Genomic DNA, 13439 nt, shown 5'->3' on the forward strand with positions numbered 1-13439 from the left:
CTTTTGAGGGAAAATATCAGGGACAAAAAAAACATTAAAAAGGGAAGTAGATAAAACTTCTTTTTCTGGAGCACAAATACTTCTGCTTTCAATTCTAAACAAGGTCCCAGGGCACTGAGGGTGGTTTTGTTTTCCTTGGTACCAGTGCTCAAAAACACACCAGGAACACCCACTGACCTAGCCAAAGTCCTAAGGACATATTTTAGTTATTATCAGGAAACTGAAAAGATGAACAGGATACATCCTTCAGAAATCCGGTGGTTTCTGATGGGGGGAAATTGGAGAAGTACAATTATTGTAAATGAAAGCAAAACAAAGTAACAGCATCCATGAAATGGGTCCTAAAACCTATTATCCTTGTTTACAGTGAAGCTCCTCATGAAGGCAAACGGATCAAGTGCTTTCTAAACCCAGATATATCCATTTGTAGAGCACCTCTAAGCACCTACACCTAATTGCATCTTCCTGGCAGAAGAATTTGATTTTCATTTCAGAGCTTTGTAGCACTCAGGACTAAGTGAATTCTCAGTAGTCCTGTTCAAGGTTAGAGGCCAGAACTTTTAGTGAGGGGGTAATCCAGAAATTAAGGCTATTAAGGCCTTAGCCTGCAATACAAGAGAGCCCAGGTTTAATTCCCTGGTCTTCCATAGCCATGCCATGTAATTACTTATAATCATTTATGTCACTGCAGTAGTTGAGCGCTCTGATTTTCCAGAGCTCTTAATAGAATGGGTTAGAAAGCAGTGTCGCAGCTGTAAATCAGGGAGCTTGAGTTCACTTTTTGTTGGAGGTGAACATAGTAGGGATTAGAAGATGCTCACATAGTAATAATGCTTTATCTAAGAGAAATAATATTAGCATCAGAAGTCCATGAGAAAAAAAAAATCTACACATTTAGCAGCTAGAAAAACTACTGACTGCCTTCATAAAACAGCCACAAGTGAACGAAAAAGCCAGGTTCACCACTCTGTGTTACACTGACACCTAAAAACACTGACCAAACATTATCAGTATGCTGCAAATATAATACGTCAGCAGTGATCACTTTTGTTACCATCCAAAAGAAATCAAAGTGTGTGGGTTTTATCCATCTCAGCCTAGAGCCCCAGACGATCCCCACACAGGATGTTTCCTTCCCGTTAAAGCCAACATGCTCTGATGCCTCTAAAACCTCAGCATAAGAAAGGGAGGAGGAAATGAGGAGCTCTTCTAGTGAACAGCTCCTGATCCCAAAAGCAGCTACTGTGAAGATGCAGAAATTCAGGCTGTAACCAACTATCATCACTGCCTAAAAATAAGATGCAAAAGTCACCTCTAGGTAGCAGCCACCCAGGGAACACAAACACTGAAGAACTGATGGTCCAGTAAAGACTTCAGCTCCTGGTTAATGCCCTAAATTTCAGCCTTCTTCCCAAGGCAGACATAGCGTAGTGCTTCTCTCGAGCAATGCACGTGCATTTCAGAGAGGCAGTTTTGCTTTCCTTTGGGTTTCACCAGCAACACGTGACACAGCAGACAAGCAGAGGAGACCTTTTGCAGGCAAGTAACCAGCAATTGCCAAGATAACTGTGCAGTTTTGGAGACGCTTGGTCGATCTCTATTTAAATTCTTAGCTCCCTCCTCAATTCTGGCCCTCTTTCCCCAATGACCCTCATCACGCCACTTGCCTGTTAATGACAGAAGGGACCTGCTGTTACAAAGCTGGGCTCTGACCATGGGCTAGAGCAGCCTGGGGTGACTGCAGCTTGCACTGGCTGTTTCTATGAGGTTCCTATCAGAATTGGGAAAATAAGCATTTCATCAAGAGGCTAAAACACAAATCATATTTTCATCTACCCTGAAATTCCTGTTATGATGAGCACCTACCTGACCACATTTTACCTCCATCTCATGCAAGATACCTACAACAAATCCACTCCGCTATTACTTGTCACTGCAGAAGAGGAATTGGCTAAGGCATTTAAGAGTCCCAGTCCAACAACATGAACACTGCACCAGAAGCTGCAATGAGTCTGAACTCCACTTTTTTTTTTTTTTTTTTATTTTAAATACGTTCCAGGTTATTTCCAAAACCCAAGAGGGCCTTCGGCATGACAAACGTTCACTCCTGAGCACAACCTGTGAGTTCAAAGCACAAGCCTTTGCCTCCTCAAGAAGAGGATTTTATTCTCGGTTGATTTCTGTGGAATTTATCAGATACATTTTCAGCTACAGAAAGTAGTTGCTCAGTTCATAAACAACACAAACCTTTCAGCAGAAAAATTCTAGATTCTCGCTAAAGATCTGATGAAAACACACTCCTCTCTTTCCTTTAAATGTTCTCATCATTCATTGCCCCATTTCTTTGAGTCAGTGCTTCACAATTTCTACGAATTACTACTATCTTATCCAACTATTTCTTAGGTCCTCTGTTACCACAATATTTAGTAGTATCCAATCTTAAATGCATCTTTGTTCACAGTGCTTTTGAAAGGAAAGGGAATGCTCTGATCCTTCTCTCTCCAAAGGGTGCTTAGGGATATTAAGTGATTTGATCAGAGGCAGGAAGAAGTCAGTAGCAGAACAGCCAAGCTAGGACCCCTGATTCCTAGGATAACACCCTCGTCATTTAATCACCTTTTGATTCATTAGAGCACAGCCAGGCAGTTCCAGTGCGCTAGGCTCTGTTTGTACACACAGAGCCTGAAATCTTAAAAAGCTTCATTCCCATGTCACATGCAAAGATGTGATGCATGTGGATAAGGGAGCTCCTGGGAAAATTCAGAAATACACGGTCGAACAAGGACTAAGTGTAGCCAGCAACACCTCTCCTCAAACTGTTTGCTGTACAGCCCCAGGTTTTTTTCTCCCAAACACATAAAAATCAAAAGCCTGTCTTTGTATGCAGATAGGCAGAAATCCCCGGGGGATGGCTGGTATTACCAACAGTCAGAACGAAGGATTATCATGAAGACTTCACTTCTTCACCACTCCAGTCGCATGGAAATCATATGATCACTACTGATTAAATATTGTGTATACCTGCTGCTTCTGTTCTGGAAGATGACCGTATGTTGCAAGTCATTAAGTCAGCAGGGGAATGCCCAGACACACAGACATGCACACACTTGGCTTGCCAAGTTGGCTGCTGAACTGTATAAAGGACAGAACTATGCAAACACACCTAAGTGTGGCAGGATTTTTTTTTTTTTTTTGTTTACCCTTCAATCCAAGATAAGGAAAGGGTCAGGGTCAGGGTAACTGCAATTTCTGAGTGCCCATGCTCCAGCCCTGTTTTCTTTTGCTAGATTTAGGCTGAAGAAATGGCCAAAGGAACTCACGGCTTTGAGGATTGCCACTGCGTCCTGCTGGAGCCATGTTGGGTAGACAACTTCATCGTTCAGAATGGCCTCGAAGAGGTCGTCCTCGTTCTCTGCCTCAAAGGGCGCGTGGCCGCACAGCATCTCATACAGCAGCACGCCCATCGCCCACCAGTCTACGTCGGGGCCATACAGCATCTCCTGCAGGATCTGGAGAAGGGATGGGAAAGAAATATCAACGCTGAAGTTTCTTAAACTGAACAGGGGAGGAAAAAGGATTTGGAAACACTAACGCAGATGTTCTCACTACATCCTAACAGCACTCTCTGGTAGGCTGGCTATATTTTCAGGAACATATAGGTGATCTCAAGCTGGGAACCCCCAGATCAGCACAAAGGGACATCAGATGCATTAAAAAAGGGCTGAACTAGCTTGGCTGCTCAGAGGGTCACCTGGGAACCAAGCCCTTAGAAATGATGCTAGGGCTTAGCAGGAGGAGAAGGGGCATTTCAGCAAAATTGGCAGAGCAGCCACATGTGTGGGTTGACATCACCTTTTTCTTGCCCCTGGGAAGGAAATGCTTACCCGTCTCTAACAGCAAGGCTTTCCACCAGAGAGGGGAAGGAGCACGAGCGTGTGAGAAAGGCACAAACGCCAACCACAGACAAAAATTCAATTGTGTTGAAGAAGGATCTGAAACCCTGTCAGAACATCTGGCAGCATCTGGAGGGCAGCTGTTCCTTAAAGAGGTGTTTATTAATTTTGTAGTGAGATTGGGGAATGACAGGGAATGGGAGGAGGTAGAAAAAGGAACTGAGAATCGAGGGAGAATTCAATCTCCTTTCAAATCAAACCGGGACAGTATCTGTATGTGCCTCTCAAGCTCTTTGCAGCTGTGCCTCCATTTCTCACCTCATGCTTCCTAAAGAAAAATATAGGCTCCTCTTGGTGCCTACAGCAGCTTGAAGGGTTACTCATGCTCTGCTTGCACAAGGGAGCGATAAAACAAGTGCGCATCTAGGAGGAAACCTTGCACCCAGCAGTCAAATAAGGTGTAGCTAAAGACACCAGAAGAGTATACTTGCTGTTCCAAAGCTAACCTGTGCTTTTTGTATTGTAACCAAGTTTTCCTGGCCAAAGAAAGGTTTCCTATACCTCTGGAGCGATGTAGTCTGGTGTACCACAGAAGGTGGCTGTGGTAATGCCATCGTGAATGCCCTCTTTGCACATTCCAAAGTCTGCCAGCTTGCAGTGACCCTCATAGTCCAGCAGCACGTTGTCCAGCTTCAAGTCCCTGTAACGAGAATCATTCACTGAGTCGCTACATGCTTGGAGCAGCCCCAGCACCAACGGAGGCAGCGTCCCAGGCCTCAGAAGCTTAACCTGTAAACTGGACAAGCCTCATCATCATAAAAAAATAAACAGAAGTCATGCAGGAGGGGTTTTCTTTTGCTTCATCGCTTACAAAAAGGAGGGAGGAACAAGCACCATTCTTCCAAACTGCATTTAATACGGGCAGGTGCTATACGAGTTCGCCCACATGGCTTTCCAAGCAGCCCGCAAGCCTGGCTGGCAGAGCTCCTGCTCATTTAGCTCTGGGAGTCACTGGAGCAGAGGCTGCCAGAGCTGTCAAATTGCGTAACGATGTTATGATGCAGCAAAACGCACCGCACGGGATGCGCTCTGATTCAGCAAAGCACCGCGCTGCGGGCATACAGCTGAAGCCGGGGAGGCATACAAGGCTTCTTCAGAGGGACAGCAGATCCCCTCTTCTCCTGAGGTGTGGGGGGTTAAAGGCCCAGACTTCCCTGTATCAGGGCAAGCCTGACTGATAAACCCCACCTGGAGCATTATCCAAGCTGAGAAGAAAAGGAATGCCCTGCTGGCACCACGCCCCATGGGCTGGGGGAATCTTCGGCCAGCACGGGATGCCTCCATCATAAGGCAAAGTCTTAAAGTCCTCCCAGATGTGTTGATTCCAGCGGGACTGCACTAATGTAAGAAATTAATGTCCCCCATAGCACTCACTGGGGTGGGGACCTCCTTGTCACTGCCACAAGAGACCTGCAGCCAAAGGCACATTTTCCAATACGTCACCTCTAACAGCCCCGGAGCTCCTCATCCTCAGCTGCCAAAATGACAAAGACCTAACAAAGCTTATCAGCTTGCTTGACCTTGAGATTGCCTGAGGGAATAGCCCACAGTCAGAAGCGCCGTCAGGAACATGACCAGAAAGCACGGGGTCATCTGCAGACTTAGGCAATGCCTTCCTAAAAATACATACCAGCTCGTAGCACCTCTGCTTTTCAGCTGCCAGACGAGCTCTAGGCACAGCACAGATGGAGGAAAGAGCCGTGATGGGAGCTCTGTGCAGTACAAACAGGCCACAGTTCATTTTTTGAACTGCCTCAGATACTGGCCCAAAAGCTGCGCAGAGCCCTCATAGCAGCTCCGAGGCAGGGAAGTGTTCTCATCGCCATTTTACTGAGATGGAGGACACCTTATAGGCCTAGACAAAGCCACTTTCAAAGGCATTCAGATGCCCAGATAAGGATCAAATGAATAAATACATTTGAGGGTCTCAGGGCTCCTTCATGAAATCCATGCTGAAACTTGATCCATTTTGCCCTCTGGGTGGACATCTATTTCCCTGGAAAGGGGGAGCAATGGGGAGGGTGGTAACACAGGCGATGGCATCTCTGTATCAATATGAAAACCTATGGGTGAGCAGAAATCTGAACCCAGCATGTTCCTGTTCGTCCTCCATCTATGATCTTAAAGTGAAAATCAGGTGGTCGATTGCTCTGTTGTGCACTGGCATTTCTACAGCCCACACCACCACCAGAAGCCCCCTCTGGACCTTGAGACAGCTCTCCCTCGACTTCACTGTTGCAGTGGAAAGACCAATGCCACATTGTGCTGGACAATCAGAGCCACAACCTGTCCTAAAGAGGTAAGAAAAAGTATTATCAGCTTCTTTTGAATGGATGGGAAAGCAAGGCAGTTAAGAAATTTGCCTGCATCCCCCAGAGCCAAGACCATAGAATCACAGAATCGTCTAGGTTGGAAAAGACCTTTAAGATCATCAAGTACAACCGCTAACCTAGCACTGCCATCCCACCACTAAGCCATGTCCCTAAGCACCTCATCTATCCTTCTTTTAAATACCTCCAGGGATGGGGACTCGACCACCTCCCTGGGCAGCCCATTCCAGAGCCTGAAACCAAACACCAGCTTCCTGAATTCCAGTTCTGGATCTTAATCGCAAGAACATACATCCTCTCTCTTCAACTTGAACACAGCATGGCAACACAAGCCAGCAAAAAGCCCTCTGCAGTGATGCTGCCCTTCCCAGCAGGCCCACCAGCTATCCCATGGCCAGAGAAATTTGGATGCCAAGGACAGTGCCGACGCCTGCCTTACGCTGCAGTGTTTGCTCTGGGTGGGATGCTCAGCAGAAGACACTTATTTTTTCCCTTCTGAGAATCAAAAATGGCTGCTAAGGCATGTGGGCAAAGGCTCGTCCTGGAAAGGCTTTAGGCGAGCACAGTGAGAGCTATTGTACGTGCTCGCCCATGACAGTACACCTTCAGCAGCAGTTTACAGCCACAGCTCCTGTTGCTCTTCCCTGTGGTTCCTGGCAGGGCAGGGAAGCCCTCCGAGCATGAAGGCAGGCCTTGTCTCCAGGAATCTGCGAGGATGCAGTTGAAACACGCAGTTTATTCTTGGCTCGGTTTTAAATGCAGCAAACACCTTTTCGGTCCTGGGCAGGCCTGACTGTTGCGGGGTGCCCCTAAAGGTGCGACTGGAAGGGGAGTTTTGGTGAACGTCCTTGGAGATCCCCACTCCAAACCTCCTCGCACTCCCCAAAACATCTGCCACGTCCCGGCATGCTCTGGGAATACCTCAAAATACACCTTCCTTATATCCGAGCCAGCAGAAATGGTCACATACATTGACTGAGCCGAGCAGGTTACAGCCCCTCACGGGGAGCCTGAGGAGCAGAGGCAAGAAGCAGGGTCAGCTCTGCAGCCCCGATCGCCAGCCACTCTGCCACTTCTCAGCCTCTGCCCCGCAGGACATGCTGCAGAAAAAAATCCCTACTAGCTGTACGATACATGATGCTCATCGTCAAGGGACTCTGCAGGTGCAAGAGCACTCTTTGCTTGCTGCATCCTCCCAGAGAGCCTCTTTCTATATAATAACCATTACACTTAAACTGTCTGCCTCTCGCTGAGCAAGTATAGTTTTAACCACCCTAGGCAAACTTCCAGCCCTTTGGCTTCTCTACATTGCATGTTAAACCCATTAAGAGCGCCTGTTGTCTCCTCCTGCTTTTGGGATACCAGCTTCTCATTACTTCTTTCCAGCAACATGAAATCCAAAACTTGCATTTTCTATTTTTACGTAACCTGTAACGCGACATTAATCTGCTCTCTCTTGCTTGGACGCTCTGACTACATGCAGATCATTTTAGAAGAGGACCTCCTGTGACCAAGCAAGACTTCTCAATGCTCTTCACTTGGCAAGGCCCCAGAAGATGGCCCCACGCATTCCCCCTTGGAGCAGGTCGTCTCGTTGGCCAGCACAGTGGAAGGCTCAGCCACATGGCTCCTCTCCGGCAGCCCCATAGGATAACTCTCTGGGAAAGTCGCTGTTTGGTTTTGTGTTTGAGCATTTGTCTCAAGCAATCCCAGAAGCTGTAAGGTCTGTATTCGCTGCTGGACAATGGCAGGTCTCCCCACACATTGTACCCCATGAACCAGCACAGCCACATGAGAGGAAAAACACTGACAGGTTTCTGAGATTTACAAGGAGCTCTTCATTTTCACAGCAAGGATTCCGGGAAGCTGATGAAACTGGAAGTCATCCAGCTCAGAAAGCCCAAATCTACCTCATTTCCTTAATACTTGCATTTTCCATTCAATATTTTTAGCAGTTCAGTGAAGCAATAACGGCGGAGAGGTTTTCTGAGGGCTGCATTTCTAAGGTCCTGCTGAGGTTCTGCCTTTCACTGGCAAACCTCCACTAGAAAACAGGCTTCAGAAAGGCAGCCTTTGTCCTCGCCGGCAGCTACGGCACGGTGGCTTAACGGCCTCCGTTTAGTCTAGACCCAGAAGAAATGACAAAATGAGCTGCTTCAGCGTCACTCACTGGAAGAGGTGTTCTTTATATATCTGCCACTTGAGTTTAACATTTGTAAAAAAAAAAAAAAAAAACCAACACAAAAAAACCAAACCAAAATTACAATTGCAGATGATCCGGTCCTTTTCTGAAGCATCTGTCAAACATGGTTTCCCTGTACCAGGGAGTTTTGCCAGTGAATAGGTGTTATACTCGTACCTGCCACTCGGTCTGCTCAGATCATCTCACTCCTGATGTAGAAACTATATTTGAAAGGATAAGGTTTGGCATTTTTTTCCTCTCTTGGTCTCACCACCCTGTGTTGTAAGGGCTGTGCATGTAGTCAGGATCTTCTTTGCAGAAGTACTGGTGGCAGAAACTTGCTTCCAGTTTCAGTGCTTCAGTTCGAGGTTCTTCCAGGTTTGGTAACTCCAAAGGTCCACTTTAAAGCTCATAAAAGCCTGCTCTTCCAATCTCGATGAAATCATTTAGTCATGAAAGATGTGGGTACAGAGCAGTGGGAGCTAGCCACAAACATAGGCGTGACGAGTGTCATACTCCAGCCAAATTAAAAAATATATATATATATTTATATACAAAATTAAAACCAAAATCCCCAAACCTGGAATTAGCTAAATTAATAATTTTGACATTTCTGAAAGGGAATTCTTTGCTTTTTCAAGTCTTCAGCATGCAAGGCTGTTCAGACATTCTTCTGGAAACGCCTTTCGGGTGAGCAAATGTACATTCAAACCCTCTTTGCAGGCAGGGAGTAGATTTTGATTTTTCTCCACCTCTTCTGCTGAAGTAATTCTGCCTCATAGAAATACTGAAATCTCCATCATGATGGAGAAGAATGCGTTTCTATTGCCCACTCTGGTAGCCAAAGCAATACACATTTCCAACTCCTGCTCCAGTGAAACTGTAATTATTTTTTGCAAAACAAAGGGATTTCAACAGAGGAGAATGAAAGACATACAACCTGCAGAAGAGCACAGTTGGTAAGATACTTATTGAAGAGGTAGGATTTTTCAAGTTGGAGGCTTTGCTCCAAATACAGTGTACAACAGATTTAAACCAATTTTGTGATGAAATAAGGAGGAGAACAGATGGAGGTCTCAGTTTTACGTAAAGCCCTAAATACTCATGTGAAGCTAATATTGTTTCCCATTTTCCTTTGCATTCATTAATAAAACCCAAACCAAAATATTTTATTTTACTTGAAACCAACACTCTCTTGAGTTGCAAAAAAATACTGATGCTTTAAAAGAAGCCCTAACAATTATTTTGGGCCCACAAAATCTGAAACAATTTTCTATCTTCCTTTCCACACCAAATTTTGGAGACTCAGTTACCAAACTCAAAATAAATAAATATCTTTGCAATTCCATTACCACTGGCTTTGGACTAGGGACCTGCACATTTTATTCCCAAGGTTTCATACCACTTTGGGAATTAAGGCTATTTCCAATCCCATGTGCCTTGGGTTGTGGAGAACTCGCTTAAAAATTCCTTCACAGAAAATGATTCGCATCTCCCACATTTTTCTAATAACAACCAAACAGCACTTATTTTTATGGACAAGTAAGTTTTTATAACCAGAAACTCATATTCTTACAGCATCAATGAAGATTTAAGCAAATTTCCAAAGCCCAGGTAAGGCTGAGTTTCCGCAGGTAGCAGTAAATACAGGCTAAAGAAGGCACCTGCAGTATATTCTACCAGAGCTAAGAGATAAAAACCCAGGCTGAGCTGCTGATATTTGCTCAGTTGATACCACATCTTTAGGGTAGGGAGAAAAATTGAAATCACGAATGAAAAACCAGGTTGCTAGCCTTTGAAAAAGGGAGCCACAAAGCAGAGACCAGAAAAAGATCGAGCTGCACCAAGCTGGAGAAACACAGTTTGGAATCCTGAGTTTTGCTGCCAAATAAGAGGACAAGCTGTTGTTCCCTTCCAGCCTCAGTGATTTGAGTCCTGTCCTACTTTAAAGGGGAAAATCAGGATAGCTGGAGCTTACAGAGGGCCCGTCCTGAACACAGAACCAAGCGAAGAACCGGAGGTAAGGCTCAGCGCTGTCGCATGGCATGTAACCAGCGCGTAGGCACTTACCTTCACCGCCTCTCGGGGCTGACGTGCCGAGATGGAAAGCGTTGCTTCATGCACCCACAGCTTCACAATGCAATCCCTAAACCCTGCAGGATTTAGTCCATGCGCTCTGTTGCACTGCATGAAGCAACGTCAAAATACAGTGCAGGGACTGCAAAACGTAACTTCAGCTCCTTCTTTTCTTGAAAAAAACACTCTCTTGGGTAAAGAAAACCTTCCTTCTAGTTTCCAACCAACTTCTGAGGGGCAAACCTGTTCAGGCCATCAGCATGCGAGGTGGTCGAGGCCCCATCCCTGGAAACATTCAAGGCCAGGTTGGACAGGGCTCTGAGCAGCCTGATCAGGTTAAAGGTGTCCCTGCTCCCTGCAGGGGGGTTGGGCTGGGTGACCTCTAGGGGTCCCTTCCAACCCAAAGCATTCTATGATTCTATGCATGCAGATAGCACGACTGCAGCAGGCACACTGCAACTTGCAGTGCAACGTAACGGAACAGAAATGAAGGGAAGATCGCTCCAGGTATTTGTAATTCATAATTACCACAAAGGAATGAAACATAGCAAGGTGCCCTTCTGCTCTGTCCTAACAACCAGAAGTCATTTTGAAAAGCTGACCACACGTGTTTAAGGACCACGGGGGCTCCAGACTGAACTTCTGCATTTCCCAGACACACAGCAAAAGCCAAAATGTGACATAATGATACAAGACTCCAACTCAGACCCAGGATAAGTGGTATGAGAGAGTGGAACTCCACTCATTGCTAGGCACAGGACACAGCTGCCTGTCCTTGCCGGCTGCTTTGTGCAGCTGTGGGAGGCAGAGGAGGCTTGTGGTGAAGGTTGGTCCCACAGGCATCTCAGTACCTGAGCAGTTCTTCAGCCAGGAGCCCAGCACCATTCCTGGGGATTTTACAGCCACAGCACATCCTACGGACTCCGCAGAGGGCTGCGGAGGGGGAACGTGGCAGAATATAACAGAGCCGCATGGCTTTTCTCTCTTTCACCCAATCCACCCACACTGGCACGCAGAGCATAAACCTTTTGAAATGCTCTGCACCTGTGTGTTGGGATAAAGGCATGATGGATTACAGTCACGCAGCCTCCGAAGCAGGCTCCACCTCTCTCGCAGACACCAGGATGGTATAGAGTGATGCAATGTGGACTCGTGGCCAGGGTCAGATACAACGCCAGAACACACGGCTGAACTTCTCTGAAAACTCACACCACAGCGCACGGCCAAGGACTGTTCTGGAGGGCAAGGTCACGGGGGTTTAAATTTTTGCAAGACAGAGGGAGATCCTCACACCCACCTGCATCCGTGCTCTTCAGCATGTCCAAAAGCACTCTGTATCACCTACGCACTCACGGGGGCAAGTCTGCCTAAGCTTTAAAATACGTTCCTCCTGTGTTGCCTGGGCTTCAGACTGAACTCAGACTGGCAAGCACTTGTACCCAGAAGCACTCTCTTATTACATTTTAATCTTCAAGTCAAGCAGCCCTTCAAGCATAAGGACAAGTTTCTGCAAGCCATCTGCCCGGGTTAAGGTAGAACCATGGGTTTTTTGGTGGAGATGGGCTGCAACCCGGCGCTGCTGGCTCCCCATCTGCCTGACCCCTTCCTGCTGGCGGGGTCTCTCTGGAAGCCGGTTCCCCAGACCACATCAGAGCATCAGTCCCCTCCCGGTGCTCCCCGGGGATGCCGCTCCAGAGACAAAACAGTGCCCAAGGCATCGACTTCTCTTACGGCAAAGAAGCTGGCATTACCTGGGATCCAAGACCTCTCTGATGGTTTGAAGTGCCAGCAGTCCTACCTCCCCTCCCTCTGGGCACTTCAGAAAAGCATCTGTGGAAGCTAACACAATTACCGACATGATTTCATTGCTATTGAGATGAACAAGCATGATTCATCCTCCAGTTAAATTAGAGTGGTAGGCTAAAGTATACAGGCATAGACAAAAAAAAAAAACCAAAACACACCCTCAGCATACCACAACAGATAATCACGAAGCTTCCACCACATTAGTGGGTCTGAACCTGAGTGGTCTACATCCAGTGGGACCCCACGGGTGCCCTGAGTCCCTTCAGGGTCAGGCACACCTATAAGCTATAGGCTTACCTATAAGCTTCCCCTTTATTATATGCACGGCAGCTATAAGAGAGCTAATGATAGTTTCCAGAGGCAGCTTTACAAGGGCAAGAAGACACTCTTGTGAAATGGGGCAGCCGAGAGCCAGAGCCATTAATGCTGAAACACAGACGCGCTGGAGATTGCTACGTTGGAGTAATCCCAAAGATGGTGCAATCCATATATATTTATATGTCCACATTTGTGTGTGTACGTTTTTTTATGTACATGTATATATAATATATATATTATTTGCTGCACTTTTATGTGGGATTCTAGTCAAGAAGGAGGAGTTACACTCGAGGTATTTCCCCGAATCCCAGGGCAAACGTCCTCCCATTTACTGCGGGAAGGCGAGAGGTGGACAGAAAAAGGCTTCGTGTCCAGCCCTTGGTATGCACGCCACGCACTCCTCCTCTGGATGAGCCGCCAGCCTAGTCCTGTGATAGACTCCTCGGTCCCACTGGGCAGCGACACTGGAATTTGTTGGCCCTGAAACACCACTTGCTGAGTTGCTCCCAACAGAGCTTCTATTTTACCCTTGCCAGAAAAAGAGGAAAAGAGAAAAAAAAATAACCCCAAGCCACAACGCTTCTTTTTGTGAGTCCCCTTGCCTGAAGGCTTCAGAGGAGGCGTACAACAGACTCGAGACCCAAATGCATGAACAAGAATCAGGTGGGGACTTATGACTGACAGTGCCAAGAAAGCGTAAGCCTGTTAGGTCGCCTTGACAAAAATAGACCCAATGTTGATTTGAAGCCTGAATCAGAAATTAAAATGAAATCA

The 13439-nt window shown here is 46.6% G+C and overlaps 1 protein-coding gene across 1 annotated transcript in view; it reads right to left on the reverse strand.

Annotated features, from left to right (window-relative positions):
* The window catches only part of LOC104125547 (protein kinase C eta type), a gene marked incomplete at its 5' end in the record, with an annotated part of 64386 nt that overhangs the window by 16609 nt on the left and 34338 nt on the right, over positions 1-13439 (reverse strand). The window contains 2 exon segments of the mRNA XM_009638018.2: positions 3321-3509; positions 4455-4593. Of these exon segments, the coding sequence (XP_009636313.1) occupies positions 3321-3509; positions 4455-4593 (328 nt within the window).

Source organism: Egretta garzetta, unplaced genomic scaffold (assembly GCF_000687185.1).
Source record: "Egretta garzetta isolate BGI_Z169 unplaced genomic scaffold, ASM68718v1 scaffold95, whole genome shotgun sequence".
Taxonomy (NCBI): domain Eukaryota; kingdom Metazoa; phylum Chordata; class Aves; order Pelecaniformes; family Ardeidae; genus Egretta; species Egretta garzetta.